This window comes from Peromyscus eremicus, chromosome 9 (genome assembly GCF_949786415.1).
Source record: "Peromyscus eremicus chromosome 9, PerEre_H2_v1, whole genome shotgun sequence".
NCBI classification, from domain to species: domain Eukaryota; kingdom Metazoa; phylum Chordata; class Mammalia; order Rodentia; family Cricetidae; genus Peromyscus; species Peromyscus eremicus.
The window spans coordinates 55057253-55079007 of record NC_081425.1 but is presented as its reverse complement, the minus strand read 5'-3'; the positions used below and the strand labels follow the sequence as shown (position 1 = coordinate 55079007).

Sequence of the window (21755 nt, the reverse complement as noted above, 5' to 3'; positions counted from 1 at the left end):
AAGAGGAAAAAAGCATGACAGAGACAGACAGACAGAATGACAAAGCAAACGAGAAGCTTGGAACAGGATTTCTGGAAATTGTTTTGGAGTTCTTATGATTTTCCTGTTTGGGGACTTTGAAAGTCTGGCAAAATTAAAAGCTGCAGTGTGAACGCACTCACATAGCAGCATAACTCACAACAATCAGAAGGTGGAACGACCCGCCCCGCCCCACCCCACCCCACCCCACCCCATCCCACGCCCAGTGAACATCAGTGGATGAACAGACACACAAAATGAGGTCTCTGTGTAAGCTGGAACACCATTTAGCCTTACAAATGAAATGTGGCTGCATGGGACAATGGGGACAAGCACAGAAGCCATCCTACTGAATGAAATACCCCAGTTACAAAAGGTAGGTGCTGCAACACCCCGTGTGTTCTCTCAGGAGGGACAGAGCAGTATCATGGACAGGCAACACCCCGTGTGCAGGAGGGACACAGAGCAGTCAGGGTCACAGAGGGCAGAATGGGGTTACCTGAGCTGGAGGAAGGGGAGGGGGAATTAAGGAGACAGATTTTCATTTTATCAAGATCATGCAGGTGGAGGTGGATAGTGGTGATGGTTTGGGGAGTTTTTATTGCATTTGTGTGTGTGTGTGTGTGTGTGTGTGTGTGTGTGTGTGTGTGTGTGCACGCTTATGCCACAGCATGCACATAGAGGTCAGAGGACAACTTGTAGGGAGTCAGTTCTTTCCTTACACCATGTATGCACTGGGAATCAAATTCAGGTCATCAAGCTTGGCGCCAAGTGCCTTTACCTGTTGACCCATCTCAGAGGCCCCACACTGATGGATTCAAACCAAGGTGAAAGTTGAGCGAATCCACTCAACTGCACACTTAGAAGTGATTCAAATTGTGCATCTTAGGCTGAAGAGATAGCTCAGAGGTTAAGAGCACTGGCTGCTTTTCTAAAGGATTCAGATTTGGTTTCCAGCACCCACCTGGTGGCTCATAGCTGTCTGTAACTCCAGTCCCAGTGGACCTAATAGCCTCTTCTGGCTTCTGCATGCACCAGGCACCCACACAGTGCAGAGATACATGTGCAAGCAAAACACTCATACCCATAAAATAAATGAATAATTTTCTAAAAAAAATTCTAACACTATATATATATATATATATATATATACATATCATTTATCACCTTTTTTTCAAAAACAAAAACCTTTCTCAAAATAAGTATTTATTCTGACTTTGACAAGAAGATAAATTACAAACTTCTGACTATGAAAATGGCCTTTTCTTTGGCAAGCCGTGGCTGGTTTTAAGAAGCATTTTTTTTTTTTTTAATGAGAAAAAAATCCATTAGTTTGGCAAGCAGCTGTCCATCCTAGCATCTTGGAATTCTTGCCTCCCGAGGCACCAGACCAAATATCCCTGTCCAAGAACCATCACAATTCTAAACAATTGTCTTGACAACCTCAGAGCCTCAGAGCTTAATTCAAGCCACCTGGGGATGCTGGAAGCTGCCTGAGCTAAAGGCCTCTGGGCATCCCAGTTTTTCATTCCATGCCAGGCAACGGCAACAGTTGCTATGGTAACCTGCCTAGACTGATTCAGGATAGACTGACCCTATAAATTGGAAGTTAAAATCCAACAGCATCTGGGTATTCTCAAGAAGCAAGAACAGTTCTAACTAGAAGCTAGAAATGCCAGAAGTGTGTTTGGAGGCTCTGGGCCCTAGTCTGGTTCCAAAATGATTTTAGGGTTACCTCTTCAGAGGTGGGAAAAAAGTTACTGTAGCATTGAATGGCCATTAAGGAAAGCCGTTGTCTCCTAGCTGAAAAAATGAGATCTACTTCTGGATGGAGATGTATCACTGTCTCCTCTCCTAAGAGGGAATCACCTGGCTAAGGGACCGTCCCTCTGGAAGGCAGGTTCACCTTAAGCCATGCTAAAAAGATGGGAGGAATAATTACCCTTTAGCTAAGGGAATGAACTTTCCATCCTAGAATTCCAGCTCCCTCCTGGAGTAGGTTTCAGGGCCATAGCCACGAGGCTTCACACATCTACTTGGTTTTCTGAATTACTCAGAAAAACGTTAACTTTTCCACTTCTTCTTCCTATCAGTTATCAAGGCGTACTCTCTCTAACACTCTGAGCTTTGCTGCTTCTCCAGCTCCCCCCTCCTCACCCCGACACCCCCCCCCCATGGCGGCCTGTCTGCCATGTGGCTGCCATGATGCCAGTTTAACCCAAGCAGCATGATCTTTTCTCCTTCTCTCTTCTCTCTTCCTCCGCCCTCCTGGCAACTCACCTATCTTGGTTTTTTTTTTTTTTTCTTTTAAACTCTATTAAAATGGTTCTTGAGTGTCAAAAAAGAAAAAGTAAGAGTTTGCAGGGTTGGGGGAGGGGGATGGTTACCTCCATGCTAGGAAGAAACTTAAAGAACATCTTAGTCCATTATTCACAGGGCAGATTTTCAAATTATTAAGATTCAAGTGTTTCATAAATTGCCCCACGTCACACAGCTAGTCTGTGGACAAGCTGGCTTCCCATTCTAGAGCCTTTTATACTGGATCTGTGGGTGCTTTTCCCATCAGCTTCCACGACTAGATATTTGCCTCCACTTTTCACTCACAGCACGTACTGTTTCTGACTCTGAACTGCTAAGAACAAAAAAATTAGTACTACTTCCCCACAAATCAAGACCCCGCGATACCAAAGAGTGACTCCTATTCCACAACCAAGTTGAAGGGGGCCCAGGAAGACCATGTGGTTCAGCTCCACTACCTGAGCCCCCCCCCCCAAGTCTCCTGTGGGCAAGAGTCCTGGGGCACCTAGAGGTAAGTGAAGACACCTCTGGCCTCCCTGAGAACCCTTCCTCCTCAATCCCTGGGATTCTCTGAAGCAGAAAAGGCCCTTCAGGTTGTCCCAGGTTTGAAGAGTCTCATAACCTCCTCAGCGAGCCTCATTCTTACAGGTTTGTATGACATGCTTGCCCCAAAACTTCAAAGACAAACCTAGTGCCTCACTGGGCCTTGGAGGGCCAATCACTTCTTGAGACCAGATCCCTCAAGCCAGCGATCAGTCGGAAGCTGTTACACAAGAAGACACCCCAGGGCAAAACAAAGCCACACTGTCTTACTCATATAGGCTTCTGCTCCCACACTGGGGTAGGGCCCCTGTCGTCAGCATAAGCTGTAGCCTAAAACCTCCCATCGATTGCTCGAGGAAGGCTTTGAGTCAAAACAAAGCATCTCCAGTGGAGTTGCGAGACCTACCGTGGTCCTTCACCAGCGCTTCCATCTCCTCCTGGATGCCCTTGTGCCACTCCGTGATGTCCACATGCAGAGAATAGTCACAGCAGGACTTGCTGTCCGCCCACTCCCTCCATTGATCGAAAGCAGCCAGGAGGCTTGTCCCCGGCTCAGGAACCACATGGTCAACTAGGAAGGAACAGACATCGGTCGTCACCACGGGAAACGCATGAGCAGGTACTCACCCACTTGAACCCTGCACTGAGCCTCCTGGGTTCCCACTGGAGACAGCGATCTCTCCAACAATGTCTAGGAATGCACTTAAGCCAGCTGAGTGCTCAACAGGGAGAAACTTCGCATGGGACAGCAGACACGTGAAACCGGGCATGAACGACTCGGATCTGATTTATCAAATCCGCGTGCCTGAGACCTGGGGCGCAGTCCGAGGACAATGAGTCCTTATGGACAATGGCGGTGTCAGGCGGCCAGCTAGAGGAGCCAAGCCCTTCTTTGTGCTCCCAGCTGCTGTGAGACGCCCCAGTAGACAGCCAGGCCTCGGCGAGGCTGGAGCGGGGCCATGCACGACGGGCCTCTCCAAAGCAGCCAGCAGCCCCGCTCACTCCTAGCCACTCAGGTTTCTACAGTGTAATTCCACTCCGTAATCTAAGGACAATCTTTCATCTTAAGAGTTTAAAACATTTTGAAGCTGAGCTTGCTGTAATATTATTACTAAGGCAGGCTGATATTTAGGACAAAGACCATGAACTCAGGCTGCTCAGTTTGTCCGCTGGCCCCACTGGTTGCCCGCAGGTGCCCCTGGGTACACTGCTCTGCTGTCCTAAGTCTCAGTGCTGCATTTAAAGGGGATTGTATTACCTGCAGACTTTGTTATGAAGATCACGCACAGACAGAATGTCTACCAACCTTACAGGGCTCCTTGATTGAAATCCCCCGGTGCCCTCCTTTACACTTCAGAAAAGTCCCCAGCAAGCTCTTCAAGAGCCTGGCTGACCCCCACAACAGGACCCTGAGACGTCTCTGTCTTGTCCTCTATCTCCAGCTGAACAGGCCATCTTTCAGTTGCTACATCGGGCTGCTTCCTCTCACCCCAGGGCCTTTGCACATGCTATTACTGCTCATAGGTTCCCTGGAGAGCTCTTGCCCCAGCTTCCTTGATGACATGAGGTTTTCTAGAACTATTATCGCCCATCTTTTGCACACACACACACACACACACACACACACACACACACAAAGATTCCAACTGAAATTAGTTGTCCAAGGTTCAATCAAATTCATACAACAATAAGGAAAAGGCTCAGGACTCTGGGCTCCCAAAGCAATGAACTATTCTTCCAAAATGGAATATTAGATTTCCTATGCCCAGGATCAAAACTTTCAGATGCAACTACATTGTGATTGGCTTAACTTGGCTTCATACATATCAGAGATATGATCATCAGATACAGCAGTTACCCCTGCCTGGTCATCATACATACATGTATTGAATGTCACACTGAACCAGATGGCAATTAAAATAGATGTATTTTAAAACACACCTCTAAGTTCTTTTGTCAGAATTCTTTTTTTTTTTCCACACTTGCTCACTGGGGACTTCTCAGGTACCAGCTCAAAGAACCGGTCTATGTAACAACAGGGTTCCACAGCTACCTAGTGTCTAGAACATGGTGTCAACTGATGAGGGCTTTGGCAAAATGCTACCCTAAAAACTCCATCAAGACAATTCCAATTTTTCTCCCTAATCTGTGCTCTCTACTCCACCCTACTACCCCCAACAACAACAAAAATATCACTTGGTTAGCAGCAAGCATTCTGGACTGTCTGTGGCTAAAGCCTGCCTCCCCTTTCCCTCCCTCTCCCCCATCCCACGCTCCCAGGAAGCCAGACAGACCTTGGAACACCCTTTATCTGCAGCTGCAATCCCCATGCACATCTGCCAGGAAGGCAGACTCAAGCATCTCCCCAGAGCCCGGCTAGATCTGACCCTAGCCGACATCTCCAGTCTCCATCACAGCCTCTGTCCCTGACACGGTCGCCATCCACGGCCATCCTGTGGGTCTCTACTCCTTTGACTCACCCTGTTCCTGCCCACGCCATGCTCCTTGCTCAGGCAGTAGCCCCTCGCTGAAATCCTCTTCCTCAGTGCTTTCTCAGACAGCACCTCCCCATGAAGCTCACGAGACTGCCACCATCTTGGATTGCACTCCACCTGTAATAGCTTCTGAGCGACACATACACACATATCCTCACACACACACTCAGAGACACACACAGTTTACTTGCATAAACACTCACTCACAAACACAGACACAGACACATATCCTCAGTCACAGACATATCCACACATATCCTCTCACACACATTCACACACACACACACACACACACACACACACACACATAAACACATACACACACAGAGTACAAAGTATACGCTCCTCAGAGCAAGGACCATGTTCAGATACAGGAGAAGCTCACTGAATGCCCTATGTAATCACTTCTTGGCACGCACATCTCACCTTTCAATCAGTTGAAAAAAACAAATGGGGTTAAGTGTTCCCTCAATATCTGTGAGCAACATTCTAGGACACCCCTAGGATGCCAAAACCCCACAGACACCTAAATTCCTTGCATTCGTATGTGCACATTGCCTGCTACATCCATCTGTATATTTTGCGGGAAGGCTGAGAATTGATCCCCAGATCCCAGCATGCTACAGTTGGGCTCCACTCCAGACCCCTTCTATACCTTATAGCTTCTGTATATTGCTTGCTTGCAGGACCTGATGCAATACCACATAGCACTCTGCCTGTGTGGACCTGGTGCTTGCATTGAGGCAAATTTCAACTTTGCATTTTGTAACTTTCCAGAAATTTTTTCCAAATGTTTCTTATTTGCGGTTTGGCTGAACCCAGAATTAATTGAATCCACAGATGCAGAATCTTTGGATCCGATGGGTCAACTGTGCTCTCCTGGTAACAGGGTCAGCTTTCCCATCCAACCCATAGCGCTGCTATGAAACCTGGAGATCCTCCTGCCCCACCCTGCTGGATGAGGAATATTCCTTCTACCAGACAAGGTAGGAAAACGGCCTTCCTCAAAGCTGAGTTTTCTAAAATAGAGGTGATTTTAGGCAAAGTTAATATTACATCTATTCAATCACCAGCACCCTCCATCAAATCAACCAACTCAACTTGGTACATTTTCTCTACATCTTTTTTTTCTACATGCTGTATTTTATTCTATTTCCTTATCTATAGTCTATCTCCTTCCCAGAAGCTTTAAAGCGGCTTTAAAAAGATACACAAGCTAGTCCCGGCTGACACACCAGAATGCAGGTGTTAGAGGCAGGAGGAGCTTGACAAGTTTGAGGTCAACCTGGGCTACACAGTGAATAAGTCAGCCAGAGACACTCAGGAAAAATAGATAACAAGAAGAAAGGGAAAAAATGGGGGGACATTAAACAAATTCAAGAACAAAGTTGTATGTTGTGTGTGTGTGTGTGTGTGTGTGTGTGTGTGAAGACGTACATAAACGCATGCATATTTGTGTGTACATGTGTGCAGACCTGTATAAATGCTTTGTTCGTGCCTATGCATGTTTCCACCTATGCAGAGGCATACATGCATGCATGCATGTTTGCATCTATGTTGTGTACAAATCAGTAGATGAACGTTTTGCAAGCTTCACACATCTGTTAGACTTCAAGTTAGGCTCTCAAGCCAGGAAGTCTGACATCAAGCAGATTTCTTTCCCGGGAACCATTGCTCAAGAGGACACTGAGAACAGCAACGCTCAGTCTGGGAATAATGCTCAACCCACTGAGTGTAATGATCATTTTAAATGTCTTAATACTGGATTGGATAAAATGGTTTACATCTACACGGTGAATGCTTTGATTTGCCCATTCCAGAGAATAAAGACTAAATTCTCTAAGTTCTGTCCCTAGACTGGCTCTCTTTCATTCTATTTATCCTGTCAGTAATAAACATGGCTGCTTTGAGATACTCTTAAGATTTCATATTTTCATTTTATGTGTAGGGATATTTTGCCTGCCATGGAAATCTGTGCACCATGTGTATCCATGGTGCCTACAGAGGCCAGAAAAGGGCACCAGATCCCCCTGGAACTGGAGCTACAGGTGGTTGAGTCACCATGTGGGTGCTGGGAACCAAACCTGGGTCCTCTGGAAGAGCAGCCAGTGCTTTAACCACTGAGCCATCTCTCCAGCCTCCATGATACCCTTTGAGATCCTATGTGAGATCCTTACCATTAAAAACATACATGTTCATGCTCCCCCAGGGCTGGGCATCAAACCTAGTGTCTTGTGGGTGGCAGGCCAAGACCATTTCTGAGTAACTGAGCTACACTGTCGCCCTCTGACTTTTATGAGAGAAAAAGTTTCTTTCAACAGCCCACTTCTTTCTGTAAGATCTGTCTGCTTCCTTCTGCACCTAAGGAACCCGAGAGAGCTCCATGCAGGATGCTCCATGCGGGATGCTCCATGTGGGATGCTCCATGCAGGATGCTCCATGCAGGATGCTCCATGCAGGATGCTCCATGTGGGACGCCTGCTCCGGGGACAGCTCAAGCGAGGAGCCTGCTGTGGCTCAGCCTTCCACAAAGCTGTAGGGACAGTGGCCAGGGACACCTACAGACCAGTAACAAGACCCAGAAAGAGACTCAGACACTGTGACGCCATGCTTCTCCATCTTCAAGGAACACGAGAAGTGTTTTGAGTGTAAACCCCGGTTCACGCCCTCGCCCCTTGCCTCTGTTCTGGTACCACGGGTCCAGATGGGAACCTGAGGAAGTGAGTTTCTGATAAGCAGCCATTCTGATTCTGGCTGAGGACAGACTGTTTTTCCATTCGCCTCTCCTTCCATTTCCACCCACTAGGCCTTTGAGGGCCTGTCCACCACACAATGGCAATGCCACTTTCAAAACAGAACCAGTTCCCTAGCTACCAGGCTAGGCCCTCCCTCCACAGCCAAAGGCAGTATCTGATTAGTGAGCTGTGGGATACCCAGCACTTGAGAGAAACAGGCCTATTTCCTCTAAGCTAATGACACTTGCAAACATGTCCCTGGTGTCCCTGAAACGCCTGCGTAAACTTTCCCACCGTTCTCCTTCCATGGAAGGTCTCCTGGGAAGAGCTGTTTCTCGGGAATAGGGCAGAGGGTCATGACCATTTCCGGAGGGAGCAGGGGTCCTTGATGAGGATGCAAAGCAGAAAACCACTCACAGAACATTTCTCTGGTGACCTTCCTGGGTTAGCTGTCCCTGTGAGAAAGGCACAGCCACTGGCCAGCAGCCGGCAATGACAAGGGGGTGAACAACAGGGTCGAAGCACCCCAAAACCTGGGTCTGCTGCCTGTGGTGGCCTCCCTTGTGGGTGTTTACTGAGATTTCCAGACTCATCTATAACCATCCACAGCGGAGGAGGGGAACACGAGGCATAGGGAAGAATATCTGTGAAATGTCTTCCACATGATGGCTCTCATTCCCTCCTCAGAGCATCTCCATAGAGTCCATTGACACCGGTCCTCCTGCTGTACGATGAGCCAAGCGCATGCCCTGGAAGGATGGCCTGGACATGCTTTCAGTGAAAAATCCCAGAATTTCCAGAGAGTGACTGACTACAAATTGTCTTAATTCTGAAAGTTCTAAATTCCAAAATGCTCCAAAATCTGAAATATCGTGACACCCGTGCAACATTACACACTGATCTCATATGACAAGTGCCAGCGAAATTGCAGGCCTGCTACCCAGTTGTACAGAATTGCTTTCAGGGGTCAGGAGAGGAGCTTGGTTGGTAGAACGCTTTCCTAGCATGCCTGTGTCTCGGTCTCCAGCACCGAGAAAAATCAGGTCTGTAATCTCAGCGTTCAGGAGGTGGAGGAGGCTGATAGATCAAAGTAAGATGGAGGCCAGCCTGGTATACATGAAACTGTCTCAAAAAAAAAAAGGCCCCAGACATTACATAAGGTCAGTAATAAACCTTTCTTAGGAATTTCACATTTAGACTTGAGACCCATCTTCAAAATAACTCTTTATGTATACACAAATATCTTACTCTGAAATTTGAAGTTCTTCCTATCCCAAACACTTCAGATGAGGGACACTGGACCTGTATTATTGCCTGTACTATTTCTACAAAAACTGTCAAGGGATCCTACCTCTTTTTAAGAGCTTGACTGAACATAAGACAAAATTCACACAGTTAAGGACACAACTCTATATTTTTAGTATATTTACATTTCCATACAAGCATCATCCCATCTAATTTTAAAACACAACCCCCAAAGAAGTCCGAAACCCATCAGCCATCCCGCCTCATCCCTTCCTTCCTATTAGCTCCAGCCCAAAGCAGCCGCTAATCTGATCCCGGTCACATCACAGGAAATAGAAGTGTACGCTGTGCGGTCTTCGGGGTCGCCTCTGGCACTTCCACACATCATGAAGCTTCCAAGACCAGTTCAGACCAGCCACTCCAGCATGAGTCAGCACTTTATCCCTCTTTATGACCTGCAGCAGCTTTGATAGCCCATCCTTAAGCTTTTGGACATGAGCAAAATATTAAGACACAAGGAAATCAACTGCAAACTTGGAAAACCCAAATACAAAGTTGCTGTGGGATGGTCTGTATGTCAAGTGTGTTGCTGATTGGTCAATAAATAAATCACTGATTGGCCAGTGGCCAGGCAGGAAGTATAGGCGGGACAAGGAGGAGAATAAAGCTGGGAAGTAAAAGGCTGAGTCGGAGACACTACCAGCTGCCACCAGGACAAGCAGCATGTGAAGATACCGGTAAGCCACAAGCCATGTGGCAAGGTATAGATTTATAGAAATGAATTAGTTTAAGATATAAGATATAAGTTAGCAAGAAGCAGTATTTCAAAAGACTCAGAAATTTTAATTTTTTTTTTTTAAGATCACTGTAGGTTTTATTTGTGTAATGTGTGGTATGAGTGTGTGTGTGTGTTTTCACATGTGTGTATGAGTGAGTGTGCATCCTTGTGAACACACATGTAGAGGCCAGAGGTTGCCATCTGATGTCTTCCTCGGTCACTCTACACTGAGGCAGTCTCTCACTTGAACCCAGAGCTCACCAGTTTGGCTAGGGTTTTCCTGTTTCCACCTTCCGAGCGCTGGGAACCCACACTCTTACGTGACAAGCACTTCCCAAGCCCTCACATGCGATTTTTAAAAAATGGCGCAGAAAGATGTCTCACACCCTTCATCCAACTTCCCAGTTTGTACGCTTCTCTGGCTTCCGTTCACCCTTCTCTGGCTTCCGTTCCCATTTCTGCCACGTACTCGGGAGGGGATCTGAACAGCTAAACAGCAGGCCTCCGCCTGGCTGAGTGATACCGGCCCCTTGCCTCCTCTCCTCTCCCATGACCTTCATTTGCCTCCGTGTCCCTCAGAGCCAGCCTTGGTCCTGGCACTTGCCAGACAATGGAGCTGAGGGATGGCTCCCTCTTCATACCAAGCAAAATTCCCCCAGAAGCACTTAAGTGGGGGACATTGGTGATGGCACCTGTCACACCAAGGGAGCTGCCTGTCACAAGATACCTAGAGCTGCCTACCTCTGAAGTCCACCCACCCAGACTTCCTCCTCAAGAGTGTGCCTGGTGGGAGGACGGGACCCATTCCTTCCGAGCTTCGGGAAGATGGTTCTAGGAGGACGCAGTCAGAACAGGAGACGGAAGTTGGGAGCGAGGCAGAGAAGGTCGGCACTGCTAACTCGGAGACGTCTGACGCTCAAGCCCTTTGAACAGCATCTCGAGTTTTCACTCCTATCCCAGAGAAGCCAATTCAAGAAACGGCAGCTCTCCTCCTCTCCGGCAATCATCAGTGGAGAGGAGGGGACTATGAAGCTGTTACAGTGTCACACCCCAGCCTGTATTACTTCACAGCAATCCTGTCAACTCACATGGCATCCTGGTTGAGCTCATCCCAAAGTGATGTCATGTACCTTTCTTGATTGATACTCAGTATAGGTGGGCAGGGTAGGCGTATGACCCTCCAGTCACAGCTGGGGGACACGCAAGCCCTGTGGTTTATCTGCTATAGTAATTTGAATGAGAAATGCCCCTCTAGGAGCTCAGTTTTTTGTTAACTTGGCCCTCAGCTGGTGGCACTGCTTAGGGAGGTTTAGATCGTTTAGGAGGAGTGGCCTAGCTGAAGGAAGTGGATCACTCTGACAGTCCTTTGCCTCGATGCATTTCTATTTCACCCTCCCTGCTTCCTGCATGTGGGTGGAGATGTGATTTCTCTCTCTGCATCTTGTTCCAGCTGCCTGCCACCGTGCCTTTCCCACCATTATGGACTCTGTTTCTGAACTGTGAGCCAAAATAAATCCTTTCTCCCCTAAGCTGCTTTGGTCATGGGGTTTTATCACGGCAACAGAAAAGTAACCCGTCCAAACTGGGGGTGTGAAGCAGTTGCCCTTGCCCCCAGCCTCCGGGCGACGACCATCTTCCAGGCATTGTGCTGGTTACCCATTACCACACCCTTGTCTGCCTTCCAAACACAGGCAGGTCCCCTGAAGCAGGCAGCTCTAAAGGGAACCCCAGGGTCAAAAGACAAATACCCCCCTGTGTGGGAGAATATGGATTCAGGGCATCAGGTTAAGAGCTTGTCAACATGTCGGCACCTCATAAAACCCTTTCCTCCACGCAGCTCACACATGAGTACTCCTGGCAACCCAGATCAAAAGCCAGGCTAATGAAATCTGTGTGTTGTGATGATGGGTCATTTATAACATGCAAATCCCTTGGAGAGTGATGAGTCAAATGATGAGCAGTAATTCCCTGACTCATCAACAGCAGATGCAGAGGGGGTAAGAGAAAACATGGAGGGGGTGAGAGCTCTCAGGCCATCTGCAGACAGCAGGAGGTCAAGACATCAAGAGCAGGTCCACCAGACTCAACTGGGCATGGCCCAGGCACAGGAAGAGAAGGCTCAGAACGATCCTCTCCACCACAAACAGCTTTACTTGCGTTCTAGGGCTTGATGGTTTGAGCTCATTCATTCATAAAGGTTGTACACAGTTTGGGCATTATCTGAAAGTTTTATCAAACCATGAGCCATGTGGTGTTTTGAATAAGAATGGCCCACATAGGCTCATATATTTGAATGCCTGATCGGCAGTTGGTAGAACTGTTTGGGAAGGATTAGGAAGTGTCACCTGTTGGAGGAAGTATGTTACTTGAGTGTGTGTGAGGGGGTGCCCACACCATCCCCAGTTAGTGCTTGAGATCCCCGCCTCCCGCTCGCTCCTTCCCTTCTCTCATGGTTGTGGATCAGATGTAAGTTCTCAGCTACCGCTCCAGTGCCATGCTTGTCTGCCTGAAGCCATGCTCCCTGCCATGATGATAAAGGACTAACCCTCTGAAACTGTAAGCAAGCCCTCAATTAAATGCTTCCTTTTATAAGCTGCCTTGGTCATGGTATCTCTCCTCAGCAACAGAACTAAGACAAGTCACATGGCTGGAGAGATGGTTCAGTGGGCAAAGTGGTCAAAAGGCTTGATGTCCAAGCATGAGGACTGCAGTTTAGATCCCGGCATCCACATAAAAGGCAAGCGTGCACCCCAGTACAGGGGACAGCCACAAGCATGTCCCCTGGGACTTGCTGACCAGCTAGTCTAGCCAACACTGAGTTCTATGTTCAGTGAGAGACCACTTCATAAAACAAGGCAGAGAGCAATGGGGGGAGACATGTATACACACACACACACACACACACACACACACACACACACACACACACACCAGAAACCTTCAGACCTAACAATTGATCTGCAGAAGCCCTCAGGGGGCTTTGTACATGGGCTGTTACCATGTGACCACAAAGCCCACTGACATAAGCTAGCTGGGCAGCCTCTACCTGGAGAGATTTTGCAACCGAAATCAGAAGGATGTCAAAGGTCTGCTGGGACCACCCACCGCTTTCCTGACAAAGACTCCAGGTTCTGGGCAAGTTTTGAACATGACATAATCAGGGCTGTCAAGATGGCCCAGTGGGTGGAAGTACCTTCCGCCAGGCCTGGTGACCCGATGTTTGATGTCCAGAACCCACAGTGTAGAGGAAGAGAACTGACTCCTGGAGGTTGTCCTCCAGCCTCCACTCCATGCACTTCCCCACCATGCATTAACATACCCTAAACACTAAATAAATGTATTGGTTATTAAAAAAAAGATTTTTTTAAAGATGCATAATCAGATGGAACAGCTTTGGAATTTAACTCAGGTCTGAATCCTAAATATTTGTTTTCCTTTTCACTATAATAGAAGAAAATGTTACCCATCATCCTACCACCTTACTAATAATTATTCATCATCCATATTATTCCCCAGATCTGTCATATAGATACACATATTTAATGGGGTGTAATCACAGGCCATGCTCATTTTTAGTTGTGTGGGACTTTATTTTATCTTAACAGCATGTTGTGTTGCCATCTTTTTGATCCATCTTCTAGTAAGAGTTATCTGTGGGGGTGTCCATCAATTTCACCATTTCCCTGAGGAACAACCTATGGCTTTTTCTACATCCCCCAATGATGCATAACGTTCTTAAGAACACACTCATGTTCCTAACCGGTCCCCTACTTCAAAGTCTTCCCTGGAGAGGATGCTGGGGTCAGCACGAAGGGATGGACTATGGCTCTCAATTCACATGACCAAAGTAGAATGGCTTCACTCTGCCCCAAGCAATTCACGGGGACGTCACTCCAGATAATACTGGTGCCCACTTTACAGGTTTGCTATTTCAAGGGGTGAGCACAACACCCCCTTCACTCTTCTTGGCTGCCTCTGTTTTAGAAAACTGGCCACTTTCCAAGCTCCATCTAGGAGGACCGAGGAAGACAGGAAGGATTCAGTAGGCCAGCTGTGCAGAGTGACTCACAGTCTCACGAGAGCCTGGTCCAGTGGCCACTTGGGCCATTTTAGCGCTCACTCTTGTCCAGCCTTTCTTCAGCTACCAACCTGCATCCAGGACAATTCCCAGCTAAGGCTGACCCGTTAGGTGCACACAATGGAGACAGGGTTGGGAAGACAGCCCAGGCCCTAGTTCCTAGCACTGAGAAAGCCATGGCCCATCTCTACTTCACGTTCACCTCCCGGTGCACCGACAATTCATAGAAAATACCATCCCTGCAGCAGAACGACACTACTGTCGCCTGGGGAAGGAAGCGAGGAGAAGCAAAGGTGAACGCCCTAGCCAAATGCTGCAGGCTCCGGGCTGCTCAGCATTTCTCCAAGAAATGTTGAAGTCACTGGCTGAGGGAGGGGTGGGGTTCCTGTTTCCTGTCATTAGACAGGCACTCTGGGTCAGACGCTGAACAAACACCGTCACTGACAGAAGCTTATGTCCCCTCACCAGAGAGAGAAACACACTCTGATTCCGATGGGTGTGTCATGCCTGGAATTCCTCTAGCTCTGACATCCTGAGGGGGACTGTGCCCAGCCCTGCCAGCACCCTGCCCTCAGAAACACTGCAAGTTCCCAAGCTCGCCAGCTCTCACGTGCTCAGTGCAGACCATGGGGACCCACTCATCTGAAAAGACAGAATGAAATACTTGCTCGTTCAAAGACATATCAGAGGACCAGGAAAATCCATATTATGTGAGAACAGGCCCCAGGGCCCTAACTGTCCACTCCAAGCTCACAGGAAATGAGGACATGACAAGCTGCAGGTCTGGCCTTGAATCCAGGCACTACCACAGATGAGGTCCAGGAAGCTGAGCAAGTTAATAACTCCTCAGTGTCTCATTTTCCCCATCTGCAAAAGAGGGATAGGCACGTGTCTACCCCATCGTATCGAGAAACTGAAACCATAGTGTCGGGTTCGCACCTGGGTACCACTCTCGCTGCTTGTAGAACTTGAAGGCTCTTGACCCTCTCCGGACCTCACTTTTCTTATCTGTAAAACAGACATTATTCTAACACCTGTTGTGGCACAGCAGCTGTCAAGGCCTTACGACAGACATCCTATTAAGCCTTCGTCAAATGACTAAGTAACACGGGACAAAGCTGTTTCTGCAATTCCCGGCCAGTGCTGTGGTCTCTAAAGGGTGAAGCTTCTCTTGGGGAGACCAGCCACACGACCCAGCAGCAGGGGAAGGGGAATGAGGGTGGCCTCGAGCAGGGAGTTCCAGCAAGGAAGAACAGGGTGTGTGTGTGGGGGGGGGGGGGGGCTGGATAAAGACTCTGCAGAGGGAAGGCCAAGGCCACAGCACCACAAGAAAGGCTTGGAACTATGAGTCATGCCTGCAGAGGAACAGGCTTCTTCAGAAACAGACCAAAACCCAAGGAACAAGACGAAGCTGTCCTATTTACAGGACAAGTGGGTAAATGACAGAGATCCTCTGAGGATTGTCAGCAAAGGAGACATCTCAGTTCCTGGGGAAATTCCCTGCACTAACCCCCACCACCCCCCACGCCGGGACACCAGGATACAAAACAAAAGAAAACAAATCTTCCTATCTGGAAAGTGTTAGGATCAGGTAAATTTGCTTCCCAATGTGGGTGGGAAAGCTGCCAATCAGAGCAGATAGCAAACTGGCCTCATTAGCAGAGCTCTCTGTCATTCCAATAAAAAGCAAAGCAACCTGATCCTACAGGTTCCTAGAGATCTCCCCAAACATCAGGCCCATCCACAGCAGGCTTTGCAAGTGCAAGAGCAATGCTTACTTTCAAAACCCCTAGGGACACAGGAAGCCCAGGCTGGCTGGATGCCTGACTCATTCCCTTTCCCATGTGTATATATATGCACACAGATGTGTGTGTGTGTGTGTGTGTGTGTGTGTGTGTGTGTGTTCATGTGCACATGGGTGGGTGTACATGCATGCATATGGGAGTTCATACATGCATGGAGGCCTGTGTGAGTGACAAGGAGGAGGTGGGGTGGAGGCAAGCTCCCCTACCCTACTTCTTGGGGCCTTTGGGCCATTTAAGGGAAATAGAAGAGACACTTCCCAATTTTCACCACAGTCTGCCAGAAATAAACTCCAGACGATGAGCAAATTGCAGAAAGAGTGAAGAGATGTGATGAGCCTGGTGGACCATGGAGGACAAACTAAAGATTTTCCACATGAGGCTAGGTCAACCCTCGCCGGCCAGGCTGGGCTCTGTGAGCACCACCTCAGCACTGGCCGGGCTGGGCTCTGTGAGCACCACCACCTTAACACTGGCCGGGCTGGGCTCTGTGAGCACCACCTCGACACTGGCCAGGCTAGCCAGATGAGGTGGCTGGAAAAATATGTCATTCATGACACTTCCTCTGTTTGTGTCAGCTTTCAGTTGCCCTGGGCTACAGGACCACAGATTTGGTGCCGGCTTGCCAAAAATAAGAGATTTGGGGGCAGGGTGGAACATCAGAAGAGAAAGAAAGAAGGAAGGAAAGAGAAAGAGAGAAAGAGAGAGAGTGAGAGAGAAGTTAAGAAGTTAAAAAAGGTCATATACCACAAGGCTCCCATGTGCAAAAATGCAATTAACTTGGTTTTCATTCCAGAAGGTTCCTCATCCAGAAGACAACCCAAGGACACACTTGAGAACTTAGTCTTCCCGTTAGCAAGGACTAACAGCAACACACACATTTACTTGTGCAAAGCTAGTGTACTCCCAAAAGCCCAAAGGCCACAGACAATAACAGGAAAGGACACTGTGCCAATCCATGAGAAGGGTCGTGTTTACATTACTCCTGATGTCCACACAAATACTACAGGCCGATGACAACGACCCTCTGTGAAAACACAGATTGAAACAAACACAACAGTGCTCACACCTCTATCTGAGGGCACAGTTTATAGCTAATACATGATTAGCATACCGGAAGGAGCACCTGGTTCAGCTACTACCCACAGGGGATACAGGACCCCATCAGGACACGGACAAACATCCCCCCCACGTACAAAGGCTGCCAGGACGGTTCCCTGTGCAGTCAGGAATAGATCAGCTTTCTGGGCTTGGAGCTAAACTAAGAAACAAAAACAAAGGAACTGGCCTTCACTGTTTGTTCCAACATTGCACAATGCCTCTTCCATCCCCTCCAAATGAAGTCCCACAGGGAAGGAAGACTCGGTGAGGTCATTTGTTGACTGGGTTCAATTTAAAGCAAAAAAAAAGAAAAAGAAAAAGTGATGGGTGTTTTCCTCCTAGGAACCTGGACTGATTTCAAAAGCACAGCACAAACCATATCAGGGCCTCGCTGGAGCCTGACACAGGCACGACACTGGCCAGGGCCTCCCTTTTCCACTGGGGATGATGGCTCAATGGGTCTGTTTTGTCCCTGGTAAATTAGAAAGACTGAATAGAGCCAATCTGGACAGTGCCTGACAGTGCTGGTGAAACCTGATAAGGGACCTGTGCTTAGTTAGCATCCAGGGGACGCCCACCATCACCCCACCTCACATCAACACCAGCATGTGCTCGCAATAACACAGGCTCACAACAGTCTCTCCCTGTTCTCAGGGACAGCAGGGCTAAGGGAGGGCACCCCGGGTGGCCAAGCACAGCTCCAAATGCAAAAACAGCTGGAAGCTGAAAACCTGGCGAACCCTAATCGCAATTCATCCAATCAGCCAAAGAAAAGACTCAGTGGTCATTTGTTTTCCTGAAGAGCTGTACCATTCTTCTATCCATCTATACACACAAATGTATTTTAAATACAGCGTTAAAATAGTATAGTATATAAATTATTCATCACTAAAACGCTCTCTTTAAAATAAAAAGGGGAGGAGTCCATTCGGCACAATGCTATTTGCCTGTAGTTCCAGAATTCAGAGGGTGAGACAGGAAGATCTCTTGAGCCTAAGAGTTTAAGACCATTCTAGGCAACAAAGAGACCATATAGCAAAAAATAAATAAATAAATAAAATAAAAATGAACTAATTATGGCACTGACGGCCAAGCCTAATGGCTGTTCAATCCCCAGATCTACACAGTAGAAGGGGAGTTCCAAGTTCCCCGACTTCTCCTCCGGCCTCCATGTGCATGTCGTGAAGTAGACAGACAGACAGACAGACAGACACACACACACACACACACACACACACACATTCATGTGCACACGCGTGCAGAACAAGGCAGGTGCTGGATCCCTGGAGCTGGAGCTGCATGCAGCTGAGAACAAAACGCGGGTGCTGGAAACGGAACTCGGGTCCTCTGCAAAGGTAACACGGGTTCTTACCTGCTGAGCCTTCCTTCCCCCCAGGTCCACCTCCTGAGACTCTGAGTTTATAGCAAGTAATTACTGAAGAATCTTTCTTCACAACAGAATTAAAGAGTCTTTCTTTTAATTCACTAAGCTTTTCTCTTAGGTAGCATATGTAATATTATATTCTTAAAATCCTTAGTTTTGTGTCGCTCCTGTAAAAAGGATATTTAAATTATCTTTTCCCATTGGTCATTTGTGGCTTATTACAGTACATAGAAGCCTTTAACCTTAGTATACATTTTCAAGCTGATAAGCTTAATAAACTTCTCTATAAAAAAAAAAAAAAAACAGCAAATATGTTCCTCCATCAGTCCCTTTGAATAGTTAAGGAACTCATTGAAAAAAAATATTGCAATGATTTTATTTGCTTTGTCCGTGCAGGCAGCAGTTCTGAGTCCCACTTTCCTGTGGTGACCCTGATATCCAATAATCTGCCTGTTTTCTACGTATGACCTTGAACTTGTTATATCAGGATTAGCAAAACAGGTTAAAAACTGAGCACGGACATGTCTATAATCCTAGCACTGGGAGAATGTGGGGGGAGGTACGGGGGCACTGATACATGGCACAGCTCAGGGGAACCCTGAGAACGAGACGCCGAAGAAAGTCAAGTATAAAAGCACCCACGTTATGATTCTACTTACATGAACTGTCCAAATAAGAAAATCCATACAGACAGAAAATGGACTCACGGTTTTCATGAGTGTGGAATGAGGAAAAGACACAGGTGACCTCAACCCTGCCCCAAGAACAAACCCCCTCAGTGCACCACCCAAGAAATGACGATAACAAAGTAGACCTAAGTCCGGGGTGTCCAGCTCCACCACTCCCTCAAGGGACAGACTGACATGGGTGTTACAGCCAGGACTCATTAGGGCTTTGTAACCATGATCTAGGATACCGGACTCTCCCCTGAACTGGAGGCCATGCCCGGCAGGAGAGATGTCCCACCAAGGTGGTGAAGGAGGAGGTAGATGGGCCGCCCTCCCCTGTGAAGCACAGGGCTCAGTGAAGCAAGTCCTCTTCTTCAAAGGAAGGCAAGAAAAAACGTTTCCCTAGACAGGGAGATGGGGAGAACTGCTATGATTTGAGTGTGTCCCCCAAAGTTCACAGCGCTCCCCAAAGTTAAGGTGTTTAAAATTTCACCTCTAAGTTCTTAGGTCAGAGGCAGGGACTAGGAGTTGATTAGGGCTAGAGGAGATCATAGGAATGGGGCTCCCATGACGGCATTGATGATTTTACAAGAGGAAGAGAGGCCAAGTCTGGCCATGTCTCACCATGTAGCACCTCTCCTGTCGCTTTGCCCCAGCCCCACTGCCCACTCCCAAAGCCACCACCATGTTCTTGGACTTCTAGATTCGCATCAATGAACCCCAAACCCTCTGTGCTTTATAAATGCCCCAACCTGTGGTAGTAGAGCCATAGAAAGTAGCGGAAGACAGGAAGTCTCCAGCAGCCCCAGCTGAACACGCTTAACAAGAGAGAGAAATCAGGTAACAATAAGAATGCACCTCTGGAACAGAGCAAAAACCACTTCAGAGCCATGAGAGCCCTTCAAGGAGAGGACAGAAGCATGAGAGAATAAAACAATGGCCAATGCCGAAGTCACTTCGCAAAACAAATCTAGGCCCCAAATCTCCCAGGAGTCAGATACTCTTAAAAAAAACAGTTGGGCTGTCAGAGGGGAAACTAGTGGGCCACCTCCCCGCCGCCTCTGGAACTCACCCCAGTTCTGTCTAATCTACAACACCCCGAACCCTCACTGAAATGCTAGTAGGTAAGAGAGGCTTCAGACAGGCGAGGAAGGCCAGCCAGACACGGAGCTACTCGCTGGAGCTAACAAGCAGCAGTCTATCCCAGAACTAAGGGCTCCTGATTCCCTCCTTGATATGTCCTTGAGAAAGTGAGGCCTCACATTCTTTCCACTCCACCTCATGTTTCCTCAGTGAATCCCTGGGATAGCTACACAAAGGAAAAACAATGCGAGACTGGATCCCAACCCCAGACTTGGGTGATGCTCCTCCCTGTGCCCGGACTCCCCCAACTTCAGAAGACACCTCATCCCTGGGGTGTATCGCAGTCAGAAATAAGGAGGGCTGAGCTGATGAACCTCACAGAGACATGAGAAAGAGGAGACCCAGAAGCCTTTGGGGGTAGCCTGCCTGGGGACAATTGGCTCAAGCTGGCCCTACACTGAACAGGGCTTGGGGCTGCTCACAAATGGGATTAAGTTAGACTGGTGAATTCAGGGCATCAGTCACTACTGGGGGCTGCTGTCCAAATAGCCCTCTGGGATGCAGGGGAAATCTAGGTCATGGAGGCAGGGCTTCTGTGGGGAGATCAGAGACACTCGGTAGACCACCACGGTGGCAAGCCTCTCCTCCTGGGTGTAGCCGCCCTCTTAGTGGGAGATGGACAATAACTGATCATTTTCTCCCTCTATATTACAGAAAAAAGAAAGGCCCTTTGAAGTGATGGTTGGTTGGGAATGCAGGATAAAGCCTGAATACCAGAATCTTCCTGCTGCTGGGAGATTGGACGGAGCCTAATCCTGCAGGCAAACTCACAGGAGGGGCTGTGCCCAGGATTTCTGTGGCATCCACAGACATTGTAATAATAAATAAATAAGTAAATAAATAAATAATCATGAACGCTTTGGGCTGAGGAAACAGCTTAGCTGGTTAAGAGCTTGGTACTTGCCTTACAAGCATAAAGATCTGGGTTCAATCCCCAGAGTCCACATAAAAAACTTGGACATGGTGGTATTCGCTTATGACCCCAATACTGGAGAAATGGAGTTAAGTGGATCTCTCGAGCTGGCTGACCTAGCTTCCTTGGCAAGTTCCAGGTCAGTGAGAGACCAATTCAGAGAGACCAAAAAAATAGTTAGATGGTGCCTGAGTAACACAAACATGCATGTGCATGCACACACACATGCATGCATGCAGCCAAGTTCTCTGGCTCTGGTCTGAGGTCCTTATCTATGCTCAGAGTAACAAAGCAAGTCCCGTGGCTTCTCTGGGCTTTTTCCCATTCCTTCAGTTCTAGCCTGATAATCAGCTCTTGACCTTCAAGGTCAAAGGGAGGACCGGAAATGGGGGCCCAGGGTTTGCCGATTGCCAGTGCACCAAATCAATTATCTGCACTTGAAAAGGAGCTTTCTTCTCAGGTCTTGTGACAAGGACAGAATCCTGTCCGTGACTCCTGCTGGTCCATAGAGGAGTTCAGAGGGCATCTATGAGGTCAGTTCTCATCAGAGTTCA

At 48.0% G+C, this 21755-nt stretch overlaps 1 protein-coding gene across 1 annotated transcript in view; it reads right to left on the bottom strand.

Moving 5' to 3' along the window:
* Dpysl2 (dihydropyrimidinase like 2) overlaps positions 1 to 21755 on the bottom strand; it is a 62479-nt gene that overhangs the window by 23630 nt on the left and 17094 nt on the right. The window contains exon 4 of the mRNA XM_059273426.1: positions 3266 to 3430. Coding sequence (XP_059129409.1) covers positions 3266 to 3430 — 165 coding nt within the window. The remainder of the gene's footprint in view (positions 1 to 3265; positions 3431 to 21755) is intronic.